Here is a 17,010-nt window from a genome sequence, read left to right as displayed (position 1 = left end):
TCTTTACATTTATTCACTAAGCCAAAAAACCTAATGAAAAGGTTATCATAAGGTCCGGTTACTCCATGCCCACAGCATTGAAAGACCATCAAGCCTTGGAGCTTTTTGGAGGTGTTTGAATAGCGGCCTCTCGGTGGACATACATTCATTACCTGTTTACCTGTTTAGATCTTTAGCGGACACAGAAAGGCCATGTTCACATTCAATGGCAGCCCTTCAGTAGCCAAAGGCCATTTGAGGCCATTGATCTTTCAAGTCACAAAGGATATTGTGTTCTATGCTACACTGTATGTAGAACATGAAACCTACCAAGATGGGAGATGAGACTCCAGTCTTTCAGGCGTTCCTAGTAATCAGCAGTACAGCGTATTTGTCACATAACTAAACAACTATACCGACATACAGGACAAAAAGCAAATACCATCAACATTTGGAGCTGAAGTGCATGTGCGTGCATTAAAAACATCCTTGCAATGCATCATGCCCTTTTCCTGTGGTAGCACGTGTCTTTCTCCTTCCTCCCATGATGCATGTCTGTTGTCTGTTGTCATGGCATTCCAGTTGCTCTCAAACCTAATTCATTGGTGAGCAGCTGCATCACCGCCTCCTTCAGCCTCTCGCTCAGAACACGTAAGAGAGGTACAACCAGGTTGCTGGATTGATAAAAACGTCTTTGCTACTGGAAGAGTTAAACATGAAGCGATGAAGCCTGCTCAAACGTCGTCTCAGACAACCTGAACACACCTTGGGAACGCAATGTCTACTTTCAACTTCAGCGTTGCTCATGACGACTCGGGTTGTATTATATGCTATGGGGAAAATGAATTGTCTTGAAAGAGTCCTGAATGGTCAGGTGTAGTTTGAAACCCTCTAAACAAACATCAGAAGTTGACACTACTGGAGAAGACTTCAGTAAGAGGAAGAGCGTCCTACTTTTCCTGGTGTGAACCTCATCATCAGAAGGCTTCCTCTCTTTCTTCTTGTTTCCAGGCAGGAACTTCTTCATGGGCCGTGGGCTCTTACTGGAGTCCTGGAAGAGCAGGAATACGGTCAGTCTCTTAGCGACGCTACACTCCTCTGGAAAGCCAAGGCTCCAAACCAATCAAGCAAAACAAAGAACCACAAATCATTTACGCCGCGATATAAGCTTTTCCTGCAACTATTGAAACTCCAATCCTCATGACCCTAACCCTCTCACCCTGAGCCACTAACCCTCTAAACCTAAGCCTCCAACTCTAAGCCTCTGACACCAAGCCTCTAACCATAAGATTCTAACCCTAAGCCTCTAACCCTCGAAACCTAAGCCTCTGACCCTAAGCCTTTATCCCCAAGCCTTTAACCCCCTAACCCTAAGCCTCTGACCCCAAGTCTCTGAAACCAAGCCTTTCCACCCCTAACCCTAAGCCTCTAACCCTCCAACCCTCCAACTCTAACCCTAGCCCCCTAAACTTCCAACACTGACCCTCTAAAAAAAACCTCTAAACCTCTAACTGTGTAACCCTAACCCCCAACCCTGATCCCCTATGCCCAACAGGGACTCTTACACACCACTTCCATCCAACTCAGTGCAAGCCAAATGTTTGTACAATTGTCCTGCCTGAAAACCTCCAAAGCTGAAAAGTAAAACGCTCCGCCCATACAAAGCTGAGTCTATCCAGTCATAAACAACATGATGAGAGCAGCCTTCTTTCTTCAGCCGACTGATCCATTCAGTCCAGGCTACAACTCAATGGACATTTCTTTATATTGGTGACAAGAAAAACAGCTCCAGTTTCATTTCAGATGTGATATCTGGCAACGTCCACGCCATTCTTGACAACCACAATCTGGTCAGTTCTTCCATCAATAAGAAAAAAACGGTATTGTCATCATTCCATTTGTCCAAATAAAGGTACCTTGAGTTGGGCCAGGCATTCAAACCTACAAGAAACAAGAAGAAACAAGGCAGCGCTCATCATGTTTTCCATGACTGGAACTTCTGCATCAAACGTGAAGTCCTCCGAGGGATTAAACGGCTGCCCACCCTGCGCTAACCCAAACCACCCCTGAAAGTTGATTCCATTTCAGGCGAAAAGCTCACGATTCAACCTTTGACCCTCATCAGTTCCTGTTTTGGCAGAGCTAAGTCTTCATCTGTGTCAATCTGACGATTGGAGCTTCTGTTTTTTTCTTATCAGTCAAACGAGGAACATTTGGTGCAGGAAACCAAGAAAGTAGCAGCCATGCAAGTTTGAACAGGAAACCTCAACACACACACTGACACAAAAGCACACACACACACGGACACACACTGACACAAAAGCACACACACACTGACACAGAAGCAGACAGAAATCTAACCTTACCTTCATGATATAAGACATCCTCTACAGACAACAAAAGGTGGAGAAAGAGAAGAAAAGGTGCGTGAAAATATGAGAGGGATGTGATGGAGATCAGATCAAATCATATATATATATATATACACACATACATATATATATAAAATACCACTTTGCAGGAGAAGATAAGAATCTCGCTGTATTGCAGTGGAGTAAAATCATGCAAGTAGTTACGTATGCAATATGCATGCAAGAGGAGGTCAGGGTGTACACATGGAAAAAGAGGAGCCAAACTTAAGATCATGAAGAAACCCATCAATATATTAGGTACACCTGCGGAATCTAATGAGCGGCAATACAAAAGGTGCAGCTAAAGGAAAAGTGCACCTTTTTTCGTCCTTCTGAAGATGGAAAAACAGGTAAAAAGAGGCAGCTAAGAATGCCTGCAATGGGACACTCCTATTCCCCCTCCATTAAGTGCCAACGACGCTCCATTTCCATCATGTCGGCTGCACAGGAAGCACATTGTTATTCTTATTCTGAACATCGTTACGCTCAGGCTACTCAGCACACGCTGGCTCCCAATGCCTCAGGCCGCTCTGCTGGCTCAAGGTAACGCCACATATGGTAGCTTTGGCTCCGGAGGCTAGGTGCAGAGTTTTTCTGTGTTGCTATGGGAAATTAATTCACCCAGGAAGTACGACATGTTAGCATCAATGTAGCCGTTACTACACGCTCACAGCAGGGATAGAAAACCTTGCTGGAGCTTTTGGAGCTCTTTGAATAGCCACCTTGCTAGGCCCCATGGGGTGTCCCACAACGTGCATCCATTAGCTGCCTCCTTTATATCTTTACAACACAGAAAGGAGAAAGACGCGTTCGTGTCTCACACAGCAACATTCTAAAAAACTGCACGCTTCCCTTGAAAATCTGCTCTGTATGAAATACCAATGTTATTAATCACTTTATACGGCCAATATCTCTATTTGATTCATACTGACATGCTGCCACCAGTAACGAGCCTGACATCACTCCAACACCAACTACCAACATACTGGGGCCAGGATACACGTCTTTACTCAACTGAAGCGGGCGCCAGGCATTATTATCTTCACCTGTCCATTTTCTTGCGTATTGAATCAATTATGTTAACAGGATTACCAGGGTAGCAATAATCATCTATGCTGTATGTAACATTGAAAAACCCAAGAAAATAAACTATTCCAAAAATCTCAATTAATTTCCACTTCTTTCAAATCAGTATACTGAAAATATGCCCCCCCAGAGGATTTATGAAGTATGTCTATTCATTTCATGAAAGTATAGAAATAAATTGGATAAAAAGGAGGTGAGGTGGCTATTAGCTGTAAGAGGCGATGCACTCGTCGATTATTGGAGGAAATGTTGACACATAAAGTTTCTGTCTCATTGGAGTCGGCAGGTGTATCTGATGATTTGGGTGGTGCCTGCATGATACTGCAGAGTACAGCTGCGAGGGTCTTGACCAACGTAGCACCGAAGGGTGGATGATTACAAGTAGAGTGGAGTGAACTGCAACCCCAGTCAGGCACCACAGGGAGCTCCTACCTCCTTGTAGCCCAGTGCAGCTGAGGGTTTGAGGGGCGGTGCTGGGCGCAGGCAGCTGAGCGACCAGGGCTTGCTGATCTTTGGCGGCTCCAGGGGCCCGCGACCGAGGCCAGCGAGGCTGCCAAGGTGAGACATATGGGGAGGGGCACCCACCATGCTCAGAGACTTGCCCTCGATGTTCTGCATGGAATAAAAGAGGTAACACCACACTGGCTCATGCGTGGCATCCATGGGGCTTTATGGGCTTATGTGTCTGCCAACCTTTAAGATGGTGCCCGCTGGGCTGCCTCCTTTGCTAAACGGCTGCAGGTGCTCGAGCCACTCCTGCAGCTCTGAGGCGCTGCTGCAGAACACTGTGACGCGCTCAATCATGTTTCCTGCATAACACACACACACACTTCCTTTAATGGCGCACAAAGGTGATGAGCGTCAAAGTAGCTTCTGGCACGGCTGCATGTGTCTCATAGACTTTGCAGCGGTAGTTCAGATACAAACCTGTGATATCAAATGCAAAGTGTGCACTGTCTGCATCCTCTGCATGTCTTGTCATTGTGGTGCCCGTCAGCGGCAGCCTTCCCTAGACAAACATCATAATGTTATGTCATGTTTACCTCTTCTTATGGGATGTCTGTGTTTTCCTGGATGTTAATGGAACGAACCTCACCCAACCCTACCCTAACTCAACGTAACTTGCTCTTGATACCGTAGCAACTTTAAGATATACTGCCAGTCTCGTTCCAAAAGACTTACTCCCTGGTTTGCAGATGAAACTCGAAGGCTGAAACAGTTGTCAGAGAATGGAGCGCAAATGGCGTGCAACTAAACTTGAGGTCTTCCGTCAGGCATGGGGAGATCAAAAAAAAACAGGCTCTCGCTGTGGCAAAAAAATACACATTTTTTTTCCCAGATGAATTGACCTTAATAAAAATAACCCTAATTGCTTATTTGACACAGTTGCGTGGCTAACACAAGGAGGACCTCTCCTATATAGCTCCTCTAATTAGAAATGAAATGAGCGGTTAAACGTGTCGGCCACCAGGACCCTACCCCTAACCCTACTGTTGGCATTGCTTCCATACTTTGACCCACCAGCTTTTCCTACTTTCACCAAGTATCTCTAAGCTTGTTAGTGCAGCAAAACAGATAACGTGTCTACTTGACCTGCTTCCTGGGAAACTTGTTAAAGAGCCGTTCCCCATTCTAGCCCCCTCAATCTTAAATATTATAAATCTATCACCTTCATCCGGCACTGTGATTCCACCCTTACTAAAAAAAACAAGCCTTGGCCCTCGTCTGTTCAATATTTACATGTTTCCCCTTGGAAACATCATGGGCAAACATAAGCTTTTAAACATTAGCTTTCACTGTTATGCCGATGACACACCACTCTGAGTTTTGATCAAAGCATCATTACCCAAAGTGACTGTGTGATAAAATCTGGGTGTGATATTGGATTGGACGAAGAATGTTATCAAAACAGCATTTTTTTCATCTTGGCAACATGGCTAAGATACGGCCTATCCTATCCAGTAATGATGCAGAGACCCTAGTCCATGCATTTGTCACGTCTCGCCTGACTACTGTAATGTACTGATTTCTGGTCTTCTGATGGCAAGTTTGAAAAGCCTGCAGTTTGTACAAAACGCGCAAGTTTGACCATATTTCTCCAGTACGAGCCAAGTTGCGCTGGCTCCCGGTTCATTTAAGATGCCACTTAAAGGTCCTGTTACTGGTCTAAAAAATATGACATGGGTTGGCACCTTCCCATCTGGTTGACCTAGTTGTACCCTATGCTCCATCTAGAAACCTATGCTCACAACTCACCGGTCTTCTGACAATGCCAAGAGCCAGAAAGAAGTATGCGGGCTCTCAAGATTTTTCTACTGGGGCTCCAACACTGTGGAATAGAGCTGCTACCTCAGGAGAAATGTTCAAGTACCGACTCAAGACTGATTTTTACACTTTACACAGCCTTTAGTTCATAGTATTCCTGGCCTGTTTGACTGCCAGTAACCCAACCCTAACCTGACTCTTACCCTACCTCAATCAAACCTAACCCAATGTACCCCAACCCCGCCCTTATCCATCCTACACTAACCTAACTCAGTGTACCCCAACCCTAACCCACCCAAACCTAACCCTCGCTCCCATTGCAATAAATCAAGGTTCAGTCAGGTGATGACTTGCCTGATAAATGAAGCCACTCATCCGTGGACTGGTGGACAGCATCACTAGAATGTTGGGGAAAAGCATCAAGTAGCGCTCGTCTTTGTCCTGTAAGAAGCCCATCAGCGTTATTGAATCTATTCACAGTCCCCGAGTCGCCGGATATGTGTTCTACAAAAGCAAATACCCACCTGGGTCTATAATTAATCAAATTAAAAACTGCATTAGCCACTGTGGCTGTAGGCAACCTCCTGATACTGTTTTCTTTTAAATTACTCCACAAGATGGCAAGTAGCTGCACTTGATGTGTACTGGGTAGTCTAGAAGCTTTATCTACCTCTGCATGTACTTGAAATTGTTGTTACTCGTGTGAAACTCGTGTTTACCCCTGCCTTAACGTTAGCATTCAACACCGGCTTTACTACTATTACAACATTGGCTCTGGTGTTGTTGTGTTGTGCAACATACGTACTTGTAAATACCCATGTGGTCCAAGAGGGCAACATTTTCCTTTCTCATGCACTCCAAATCAGTATTACATTTTTAAAAATGTAATGCCTGTGCGCTAACCACTAGAACGCCGTGCAGCCATGACTGTGTTTTATTATATCGATATCGTAAATAAACGATTCATATGAGGAACATCCAGTTTAGGGCTTCAAAACAAAAAGGATGTGTGGAAATATGCTCTGAGGGTTTCTACTGACTGTCAGTGTCAATTCCTGCATCTTTCAACAGCTCTGGAGTGGATGATGAGTTTGGAAATGTAGGAAATGACAGCCTCTGTCCAATTACTGATTAGGTCAATAAAGTAGCATGTAGTGTTCTTTTGACCATCATATGTTTATCTTGCCATTTTCATGCAACATAAGGTGAACGTAATCTCTAATGCTAATGCTAATTAGGCTTTTGTGTGTGAAAGGAAGAAGAAAGAGCCGATTTGGCATACTGCTTGGAGAGTCAGTGGCACTGAATCTTCTTCCAAGCCCCGCCCCCCAATCAGTCAAAGCCCTACATAGAAAAGCCACAAGAAAAGAGAAGTCTGTCTTTCATGGGGGTTGTGTCTACATAACCACAAACCCCCTTTGGAGGTCCATAGTGAAGCTACATCTCACACGTGGCTTGGCCGTGGGACCTTGGCTCACCTCGCTGGAGGCATTCCTCACGTGGACCTGGGACATGTAGACCACATGGCCCAGGCTCTTCATGCTGTCCCCTTCCCAGCCGCGTACCGGTTCCGACAAAATCTGGAGCTCCAGGTTCTTGCGCTTTCGCAGGTCCTGGCTCTGCATCTAGAGCAAAAAGTATCATCCGATCATGCATGAACATCTGAGCATCCACTTGAAATGCCAAAATATTCTTGACTTGTGTGAATGTTGCTGTTCTCCGTACAAATAGAAAGACTTCAGAAGAGGGAACCACACTTACCATTAAGCTCCTGAATACTGCCGTGGCCTTTACGATGTCAGGGAAGTCTGGGTGAGCTTCCTGTGGAGAGCACATGAACACATGAGCTCAGCATTTGATACACAATCACACTATTTCCATCTTCTCCAGGCGGGCTAAGCCAATCGTCATGTGGGGACATGAATAAAAATAAAACACTCGCAATTATGAGAGCGCCTGAACACCTCATGCACAAGCCTTTATCTTTATTTGACAAGAGCCAATCATGAGCTGCGTATGAAAAAAGCTTGTCCAGCATGGCAAATGGCAGGAGGTCTGACTCACTGTGTCATCATGGATAAAAGGCTAAAATCATCACACATCAACTTAAGACTCAAAGGTATAGCTCAGAAATATCTATTCTATATAGAGTATGAAGACACGTAGGCTGATGACGTATCTATTTATGAAGACACGTAGGCTGATGACGTATCTATTTATGAAGACACGTAGGCTGATGACGTATCTATTTATGAAGACACGTAGGCTGATGACGTATCTATTTATGAAGACACGTAGGCTGATGACGTATCTATTTATGAAGACACGTAGGCTGATGACGTATCTATTTATGAAGACACGTAGGCTGATGACGTATCTATTTATGAAGACACGTAGGCTGATGACGTATCTATTTATGAAGACACGTAGGCTGATGACGTATCTATTTATGAAGACACGTAGGCTGATGACGTATCTATTTATGAAGACACGTAGGCTGATGACGTATCTATTTATGAAGACACGTAGGATGATGACGTATCTATTTATGAAGACACGTAGTATGATGACGTATCTATTTATGAAGACACGTAGTATGATGACGTATCTATTTATGAAGACACGTAGGATGATGACGTATCTATTTATGAAGACACGTAGGATGATGACGTATCTATTTATGAAGACACGTAGGATGATGACGTATCTATTTATGAAGACACGTAGGATGATGACGTACTGTATCCGTCATTGCCCATGTCATAGATGATCTAAAGTCAGCATGATGGAGTTGGTAGAAAATTAAGCAATCCATGATGTTGAATATTTCAGATGGATGAAGATAAAAGGTGTAAGCAGGAACAGGGGGGGGCATAATGGGGAAAGGGGCATTCTGCAGTCAACCGTTTGGGAAGCAGGGAGCGAGGTCTTCCATACATGGCACATACCTCCACGTGTCTCTCCAGCTCTTGCAGCAGGGTAGGGTACTTGTCCAGCCTGATGAAGGGCTTGCTGAGGCTGGTGGTCAGCGTCAGGATGCCTGGAGAGCTGGCTCCTTGGCTCTCCATGAACTTGTCAAGGTCCTCACTGGTAAACATGGATAAAAATGTCTTCAATGTCTGTTTTAACAGTCAGAAGTCTACCTAGAGCCCAATAGCTAACATATATACATACACATACGTATATATACACATACGTATATATACACATACGTATATATACACACACACACACACATACATACATACATAATGTTACAATAAAAACTGATGATGCGGGTCAGAAGCTGAAAAGGTTTGGAAATCTCAAAAACCACAACATTTAACACCACTGATGTTTCCAATGTGGCTCTTCAGTAGAAACTTGGGGTCCTCTGATCGATCACGGGTAACATAGTACGACATTTGCTGCACAGGGGTGCAGCAAATAAGTACAACATATGCCACAGGTGTACATCCTATGCCATGTATCAGGTCAGCATTAGGTGAGCGTTCGGTAACATTGAGCAATCAAGTGATGTCTTGCAAAGCAAATGTGTTCTACAATGACGGCACAACCACACTGTGCATATCCTGTCAACACACAGCTTCCTGTGTGACGGCGTGGGCATCACGCTATAAGACAGTGTTTTTCAACCTTTTAGCGCCACAGCACGTTTTTGCATTGGAAAAATCTTGCGCCACACCTCTAACCAAAAATGTTCCAAAATATCACCACAACCTCTCACGTGCATCACTAAGTCTCCTGCAGGAACGAGCCAATCAGCAACCTGTTGCCACATGGACAAGTATTATATTGCTCTGCAGGCCTTTGCGCCACAGACACTCGACAATGACATCATATTTGCAGAAAATGATGAATAAATGTTCATGTGAAAAAAAGCGATGCGGCACAGTGGTTGAGAGTCACTGCTAGAGGAGGTACAGTATGCCGTATTGATGTTAGCCTGACACCCAGTGGCGTTAAGACTACCTGCAACGAGGCACAAGCGCTCCTGTGCTCTCTCGTGCAGCACACTCGGCCCCTGGCTAAATGTCATGGCATCCACTGTTCCCGGTCTGCTGTGCGTGGGCTTACCTGTGGTCGGTGAGGATGCAGACGGCCGACGGGTGGCTGGAGCAGTAGGACAAGTAGAGAGACTTGATCTGACACATCACATTCAGGTAGCATCCTGCCAGCCGCTGTTGACCCTCCGGGACTCTGGTGACAAAGTCAAGTTCAGGTCATATCCGAGACCTGCATCGCCCTTCTGCCTCTCTCAAGAATGAAAGCATGGATTGCATAATACTGTTGGTTATCTAGCTGGTGGTGTAAACCCGCTGCATGAATATCCAGCCACACTTACTTTGTACATTCCTCCAAAGAGGCACACAAGCCCTGTTGGAAGGTGAGGATGTCCTCCAGGTTTCCACACAGGGTGGCGCAGTCCGCACTGCTCAGCCTGCAAAAGCAATAACGAAGCCAGGGTTCCATGGCAATAGAGATGCACATGTGTAGATGGAGTTAGAAAAGACACAATTAACACCCCTACTTGTTCACACCGGCCTTCCATAGGCCCTCGACATGCCCATGATTATCATCACGTTGGAAAAAGCTCTCTTACTTGTCGCTGGCATGTAAAGGTCGCAGGTAACAAGTCAGCAGCGTTTGCACTTCTTTGACAAACTCTCGCTCGTACTCCAAGATGTCCTGCACCACCTGCAAGACGCACAGGATCTCTTTGCAAGCGTCACATGAAATACAAGCACCAAACGCAAAGAAGACCTTCATGATCTGAAATATCAGGCGAGCATCATGACATTCTCTTAGTGATGAAAGGACAAGAAGACACCAAGAAGTGCAGTTGTTCCACCTGGTAGGTGGGGAAAAAAAGGACATATCCAGTGGTACGCCAATAAAAAGACAACTCACCACGCTATAGTAGCTTTTGGTCAGCTGGGCTCCTTTAGGAGACACTGCTTTGTCTAGAGGAGGCAATAAAGATCAGAACATCTTCCAGTCTTGTCTTTGGCTTTTCTATCAACTCACCGCAGGACTTGACCTCACGCACGTAGTTGCTGGGGAACCATCCTGTCTTCCCACTGAGAGTACCCTCCCACCACCCGCCTTCCTCCTGCCGCGTCACAGCTATGACGTCCCCTTTGTTGAAGGACAGCTCGTCCTCGTTGTTCTGCTTGAAGTTGAAGCGGGCCTTCACCATCAGCTGGCCACCACTACCCCCAACACCGCCGCCTCCACCGTTCTCAGACATCTCCTGGAAGATGGGATTTCTGCTTCAAGCATTGTGGAGCCTGATGCCGTAATAAGGAGAGGAGGCGGAGCATACCGCTGGTTTGGACTGTCGCCGCAGAGAGCCTTTGGATTTGGCACAGGAGGTCGCGTGTGAGGACTGGCTAAGGGATTGGGTGCTGGGATGTGGACATGACCTCTCTGCAGCACTGTCTGTCGACACAATACGCCGACGCTTTCATTCTTTGTTGCAAAATGAGCATTCATTCGTCTTAGCACCTTAGCCGCTGCATTTATTTGATTCGTTAGGGTTAGCACTTTAGCCGCTGCATTTCTTTGATTCATTAGGGTTAGCACCTTAGCCGCTGGACATTCTGTATTTCTTTGATTCATTAGGGTTAGCACCTTAGCCGCTGCATTTATTTGATTCATTAGGGTTAGCACCTTAGCCGCTGGACATTCTGCATTATCTAGCTGTGCCTTACACACATTCCCATCAAGCAAGCTTTCACACAGCATCTGGCAACATACACAACACTTGTGTGAGGAGAGTCAGGTGCTTTCTTTAGAGTAGTCAGTGTACAGCTGGGATAGAAGTATAGAAAAAAGACAACACAGCAGTTATTTTCTGAATAGCTGGCAAAAGGGAGCAGCAAAGTGATGGCGTCTGGCCTCCATGCACGAGTGCTTCTGGCACTGGCAGAGCTGCGGTTCACTGAGGAAAAGATGAATTCACGCATGAACTGTGACATTTACGAGCAGAACATGTCTAGAAGTGTGCAGCTCACAACGATTCAAGATGCTCATGGAATTCTCCACAGGTGTAGGTGTATCAGGTCTATATCAGGTCAGACTATAAAAAATGTGAAACAGGTCTTCATCTCAAGACTCCATGATAAGGACTGAATATTTTAAATTTTAACTGAATAAAACAGCACAAACGTTGCACAAAAATTGAGACTATTTGACCAGAGACTATTTGAGTTTTGAGTGAGGTGGTGCTTTCATGTTGCCCTCATCAAAAGGCAGCTCCCCAGTGCAGTCCCAGACCACCATGCAGCCACCGCGTGCTGGACATCTCTCCCGGTATATGATTGGGACAATACCGGCTGAGTGTGGAGTCCTTTCAAGTCTCTGCTGCTATACAAGCTGTACATGGACTACTCCAAGTACGATGCTATGCTGGCTCTCGTCACATACTGTACTCCAACTTTGTGCTCGAGGACAGAAAGTCAACAAAAAAGTCAGCGTGACCGTGATGGGTTTTTTCTTTGACAATGACACAGCCCCCATGAATAATTGATTCAATGTGGAAAAACTGCTGAGCGATCAATGGTGTGGAATCACCGCAGCCCCCTTTGCTCGGCAGAGTGGGAAGGTCAGGGAAGGATGGTGCAGCTCTTACCTTGTGTGGCAAAGTTGACGGCCAGCAACGTGGTCAGGACTTTGCCAAAATTCTGTCCGCTGTACAAACACTCGGGCTCAAACCCCTGCAGAAAACATCACGACCAGACAAATACGTGTCAGTGGGAGATAACGGCATGCACACATGAAAGTCACATGGATCATGACGGACATAATAAGGGTGACCTCCATCTGTGACTGAGCAGCCCATAATAAAACACCGCTCACATGCATACAGCTCCATGCTTTCCTTCGGCGTAGATGCTTTCACACGGCAAATAAAACATCTTCAGTATAGACGTGGAACTCTGCAGCAAGGTGACATCACATCCTCTTCATGAGCAACATGTCAGCACATTTTCTACAACGAACATCATTCCCAAGTCTAGTGTGGATGTCCAAGTACGGTATATACAGTATGTCACTGACGGCAAGTCCCAATTCTGGTATGGCGGGTGCATCCTGCATACTTAACTCAAGTATATTTTATTATAATGACTAGAATAGCACATTTCACTCTTCATTCATTTTCTGCCGCTTATCCTCACAAGGGTCACAGGGGGTGCTGGAGCCTAAGAATAGCACATTTACATAACATATGTATGTTACACACATGCATCCGTCCAGATAAAGAATACCTGGTAAAAATACTACTGTCAAATCTAGATCATTAGATCAGAAAATAATCAGAAATAAAAAGTTGATTAAGATGAAATCAATGGAGCGTACAGGCGTGGTGCCCAAAGGTCCTGGCAGTGCTTTATATCCATCTTCTACTTCTACGTGTGCGGCAACCCAAAAGAGGTCAAACATAATCAAACAGGTCACGTGACGTATGGGTGAAGGAGGCAGCATCCCCACTTTGGCAGATTTAAGAAACTGAAGCTGAACAGTGAGCGTGTACTAGTAAGTCATCTTCCTGGGGGGGGCTGTTACTGCTACTTCCTTTTTTCCAACCTCGTGCAGAAGTGAAAACGGTAAGACTGTGGTCTTTGTGCAGTCACCGGATACACCAACTCACATGTGCGGCGATGGTGAAGGACAAAGGAAAAAGGCCTGATCACATCAGTGAGTGAAGGATGTGCCGCAGACCGGCTGGCTTCATAAGCTCTAATTATGGGTTTGGGGGGGCGTTACACGCCAGCCAGGCAACAAGGAGTATTTGCTACTGGTACGAAGCAGATGATGTGACTCCAAAGCAGAGCAGAAAACATGATTCAAAACCATGGAAGCATTACTGTCCAGTGTGGCACGAAGCAAGGCTGAGGACACGCCCGACATCTGCTACACATTCCCTCCATGATAACGGACGCATTCAGCACCGCTCACAGGTTTACATACACTAATATAGCCTTGGATGCTTAAGCCATAACGCCGAAATGAAAAGCAAGCTTACCTAAGGCACCGTGTGGAGAGTGTCCAAAGCAAGCCAGTCTATTCCACTTGTTGACGGACATCCACTGTCAGTAGCTCCACACACGTATTCCTTGTCATCTAAGTCCTGGAGAAACTCCTTCAACTCACTTGCCATGTTTTCACCTCCGTGTCCCCCGGAATGAATGTAGCGGATGGTTAGACTACTGAAGTCTGCTCTATCCACAGCAAACCACTTCGACATTTCACAGCTACTCTACCTCCCACTGACCAACAACTTCATCTCCTATCTTCGCTAGATGTGAAGCACCAATACACGTTAACTCCGCGTAGGAAATGATGATATGCACGAGCTATCCAGATAAAAACCCGGAGCCAGGGATTGACGTTCACCAGCATACGTCTGCAAAGCCAAATGTCTGGTACCCGTTCCAAGTCCCACTGCAGCTTTGCAGTGTATGAGACAAGTTGACGTTTTATTCCATTTGTATTTGTACCATTGTTCCAAACAAATGTAAACATTTATACCCTTCGATGAGGTGGTTCTTTTGCAAACTACTGGATTGCACCACATTTTCAGCACCAAAAACTATACCAGTGGTTCCCAAAGGTTTTACAGTCGCGTACCTCGTCAGACAATTCATTGCCATGAGCACTGATAAATAGGAGTTATCATCCTCCATACTTTGATTCCACTCTGATGTTGGCATCCTCCCCTTTGCATCCATTTCATGTGAATAAACGTCATTTTAGTTGACCCAGGATGGCTATGGTTTATGTCTGCATATTCATTTCATAAAGAAGAGGAAGGCTGACCAGTCTTGATAAAGCAGTATTTCTCCAGACCTTTGTTTAACATTGATGTCTGATGGCTACATGTGCTGCTGGGATTTACGAGTGTCCCTGAATGCGCAGGTGTCAAAACTCCACTCACAGTGCCAAGTTGTCGCCGTGTGGGGATGAATTGGAACAATAAAGTACAAATTATTAATAATATCATATAAATGATGCGTTTAAGGGGAAACACTCTTAATGCACACAGGCATCCTTCAGACTTGCCATTCTGTCTCCATCCTGCTGCCGTCTCCGCACGCTTTGAGGCGTTCAGGTACACTCACAATTTGGACTTTTATTCACCTACCCCCAATGGAAACTGCTGTACCGCACTTTGGGAACCACTGGTCTGTACCAAAGTACAGTCTATGGTGCCTACAAAAAAATGGATCTACTGAAATCAGACTGATAATCAAATATCATCTATTCACACACAAAAAACAATGAAAAGTAAAAGTACAGAGCACTTACAAAACAACTTACGGTGGTCTTGCATGTTTGTTTTACTGAGCCCCTGTCGGCCCAAAGAAAGATATTTCCTACTTCCCAGCTAGTCTTGAATGGAGCACGTGAGCGTCCAATCAGGTGGCTCCTAACTGCTGGCGCAGGTGTTGATATGATAGACTGTGATCTGGAAGGATTTTAGCCAAACAAGTAGCACCCCTCAGTGCAGTAAACACTCCGTGGGAAGGTTTTCTAGGTGTTTTAGACACCAATCACTTGTTTCTGCTTCTCTTCTGTCTCCGTGTCTAACCTCACTCGACACACGGACATGCAGGGAAACACGACAACAAGCACACAAGTCCACTCGGGAGACATGCACAGGGCTACCAATACGGAAAGGTGGCTATATTGAGTATGTATAACTTACCTCCACTTTCAAGGACACGCATCCTCTTAAAAACTCTCGGATGTTGCCTATGCAGTCAGCTTCGGTTCGGGGATCCAGGCAGTACTGGGAGCACAAACACACGGAATATTGCAAATTTATGAGGGGACACTTTTACAACGCGTCAAATCCGACCTTGGGGTACTTTGGGTGACTCAATAGCCGTGGAAGTTCAGCAGCCGTGGCTGTTGTAATGTGAGTTTATGAAACACGAAGTCTCTCGGCGTACCCTTCGTGAAAACACCAACCATTAATGCCGAAGTGCCAAAGGAGCGCCGACACACACAAACATCCGCTTATGTGTACGACTTTCAAAATAACATTTTACAGTTCGCATTTTGGGATTGGAAACTGCGAGGGGATTGTTGCACTGTGAAATGGCATGATTTGTCCTTGTACGATCCGATGCTTACGTTGCGCGATAGAGATATGTAGGCACTATTTTCAAAGCCACCCTAGGCACTGCAAACAACGATTTCCTGTATGGTGGTTGTGGATTTCCTGTTTTGACGCCATCTTGACGAACCAAGAGGTCGAACAGGGAAAGGCTTCAAGAAGGAAGTGACGAACTCTTCCTTGTAAACTACTATTATCGACTTTACCATCGACATGCACGCTTTACGTGGAAATAACACTGCATAATGTATATAAAGTGTAAATACACTGACCACGCATACTCCTTTCAAAGAAACTACTTCCGGATTTTGGTGGCAAGTCACGCTCGTGTCGAGAATGGAGAATATTTTCTTGAAAGAGTTGAATCAAATTTTCTTCCACTTAAGTTAAGCAGATATAATAACTATTGGTCCTTAAATGGACCTAACTTTAAACCAGACGGCCCAGGCTGACTTGTCTGTGTTGACAGCCCCCCCCCACACCTCTGCTCTTAGTCTCTACCAGGCTATGGATCTTTTTGCGAGAACTTTCCTCCACGATAACTCACTTTGGCGGTGAAGCCGGGCACCAGCCGCTCCACCAGCTTGCACAGGACGAGGCCATCCTTCAGGGAGGCTTTCAGGAACTCCTCCGGATCGGCGATGTTTTTCTTGGGTGAGCTGAGCACCCCCAGCGATATTAACCACGTTACGGTCTGCTCCTCTGGGTTCATGGCGCCGGGTTAGGGTTGGGGTTAACCATCGCCTAAACGGCACTCATGCCGAGGTGTATGCAACTCGCAGCCCGCACTTCTGCTTCAAGTTCGGTTGCAGGCGTCAAAGGGAGGAGGGGGTGGAAAGAAGGAAGGAGGGTTGTTACGACATGCCAAAAAGTGATGATCACCCCTGCTGGCTCATAGGCAGAGCATGAGTCGCATGCACATCCGGGTACCTTCCTCACACAGCAACACGTGAGGGTGCAGCAAGGGGTTCCATAGGATGTTTAGGATGTGTGGGTGCCGGCACGGTTGGCACAATTCACACAATACTCTTGCATCAAAGCAGTTCATGACTGACGGTTAGTGCACATTTGTAGCCGGTGACTTCATTTCAACTTGTTAGGATACGGAATGCGCTAGTAGACAATTGACTTAACTCAGATGTG

General features: G+C 45.7%; 1 protein-coding gene across 2 annotated transcripts in view; it reads right to left on the bottom strand.

Annotated features, from left to right (window-relative positions):
* Window positions 1-16,763, bottom strand: part of arhgef6 (Rac/Cdc42 guanine nucleotide exchange factor (GEF) 6) — a 49,689-nt gene extending 32,926 nt beyond the window's left edge. Inside the window, exons 1-18 of one of the 2 annotated variants that reach the window (XM_058053121.2) lie at window positions 16,415-16,763; window positions 15,454-15,537; window positions 12,376-12,460; window positions 11,068-11,183; window positions 10,770-10,995; window positions 10,653-10,705; window positions 10,345-10,439; window positions 10,087-10,182; window positions 9,819-9,941; window positions 8,690-8,828; window positions 7,503-7,562; window positions 7,220-7,366; window positions 6,096-6,182; window positions 4,404-4,485; window positions 4,170-4,285; window positions 3,909-4,088; window positions 2,346-2,366; window positions 934-1,030 (exon numbers count right to left, since the gene is read on the bottom strand). In XM_058053121.2, coding sequence (XP_057909104.2) covers window positions 934-1,030; window positions 2,346-2,366; window positions 3,909-4,088; window positions 4,170-4,285; window positions 4,404-4,485; window positions 6,096-6,182; window positions 7,220-7,366; window positions 7,503-7,562; window positions 8,690-8,828; window positions 9,819-9,941; window positions 10,087-10,182; window positions 10,345-10,439; window positions 10,653-10,705; window positions 10,770-10,995; window positions 11,068-11,183; window positions 12,376-12,460; window positions 15,454-15,537; window positions 16,415-16,579 — 1,972 coding nt within the window. In that variant the 5' untranslated portion in view covers window positions 16,580-16,763. The remainder of the gene's footprint in view (window positions 1-933; window positions 1,031-2,345; window positions 2,367-3,908; window positions 4,089-4,169; window positions 4,286-4,403; window positions 4,486-6,095; window positions 6,183-7,219; window positions 7,367-7,502; window positions 7,563-8,689; window positions 8,829-9,818; window positions 9,942-10,086; window positions 10,183-10,344; window positions 10,440-10,652; window positions 10,706-10,769; window positions 10,996-11,067; window positions 11,184-12,375; window positions 12,461-15,453; window positions 15,538-16,414) is intronic. The other variant, XM_058053184.2, reaches the window with a different exon arrangement.
* Window positions 16,764-17,010: the final 247 nt, after the last annotated feature.

The sequence above is a fragment of the Doryrhamphus excisus genome, linkage group LG23, assembly GCF_037039965.1.
Source record: "Doryrhamphus excisus strain RoL-2023G ecotype Guam linkage group LG23, RoL_Dexc_Guam_v1.1, whole genome shotgun sequence".
Taxonomy (NCBI): Eukaryota; Metazoa; Chordata; class Actinopteri; order Syngnathiformes; family Syngnathidae; genus Doryrhamphus; species Doryrhamphus excisus.
Note: the sequence above shows the minus strand (reverse complement) of the source record. Positions and strands in the feature narration are given on the sequence as shown.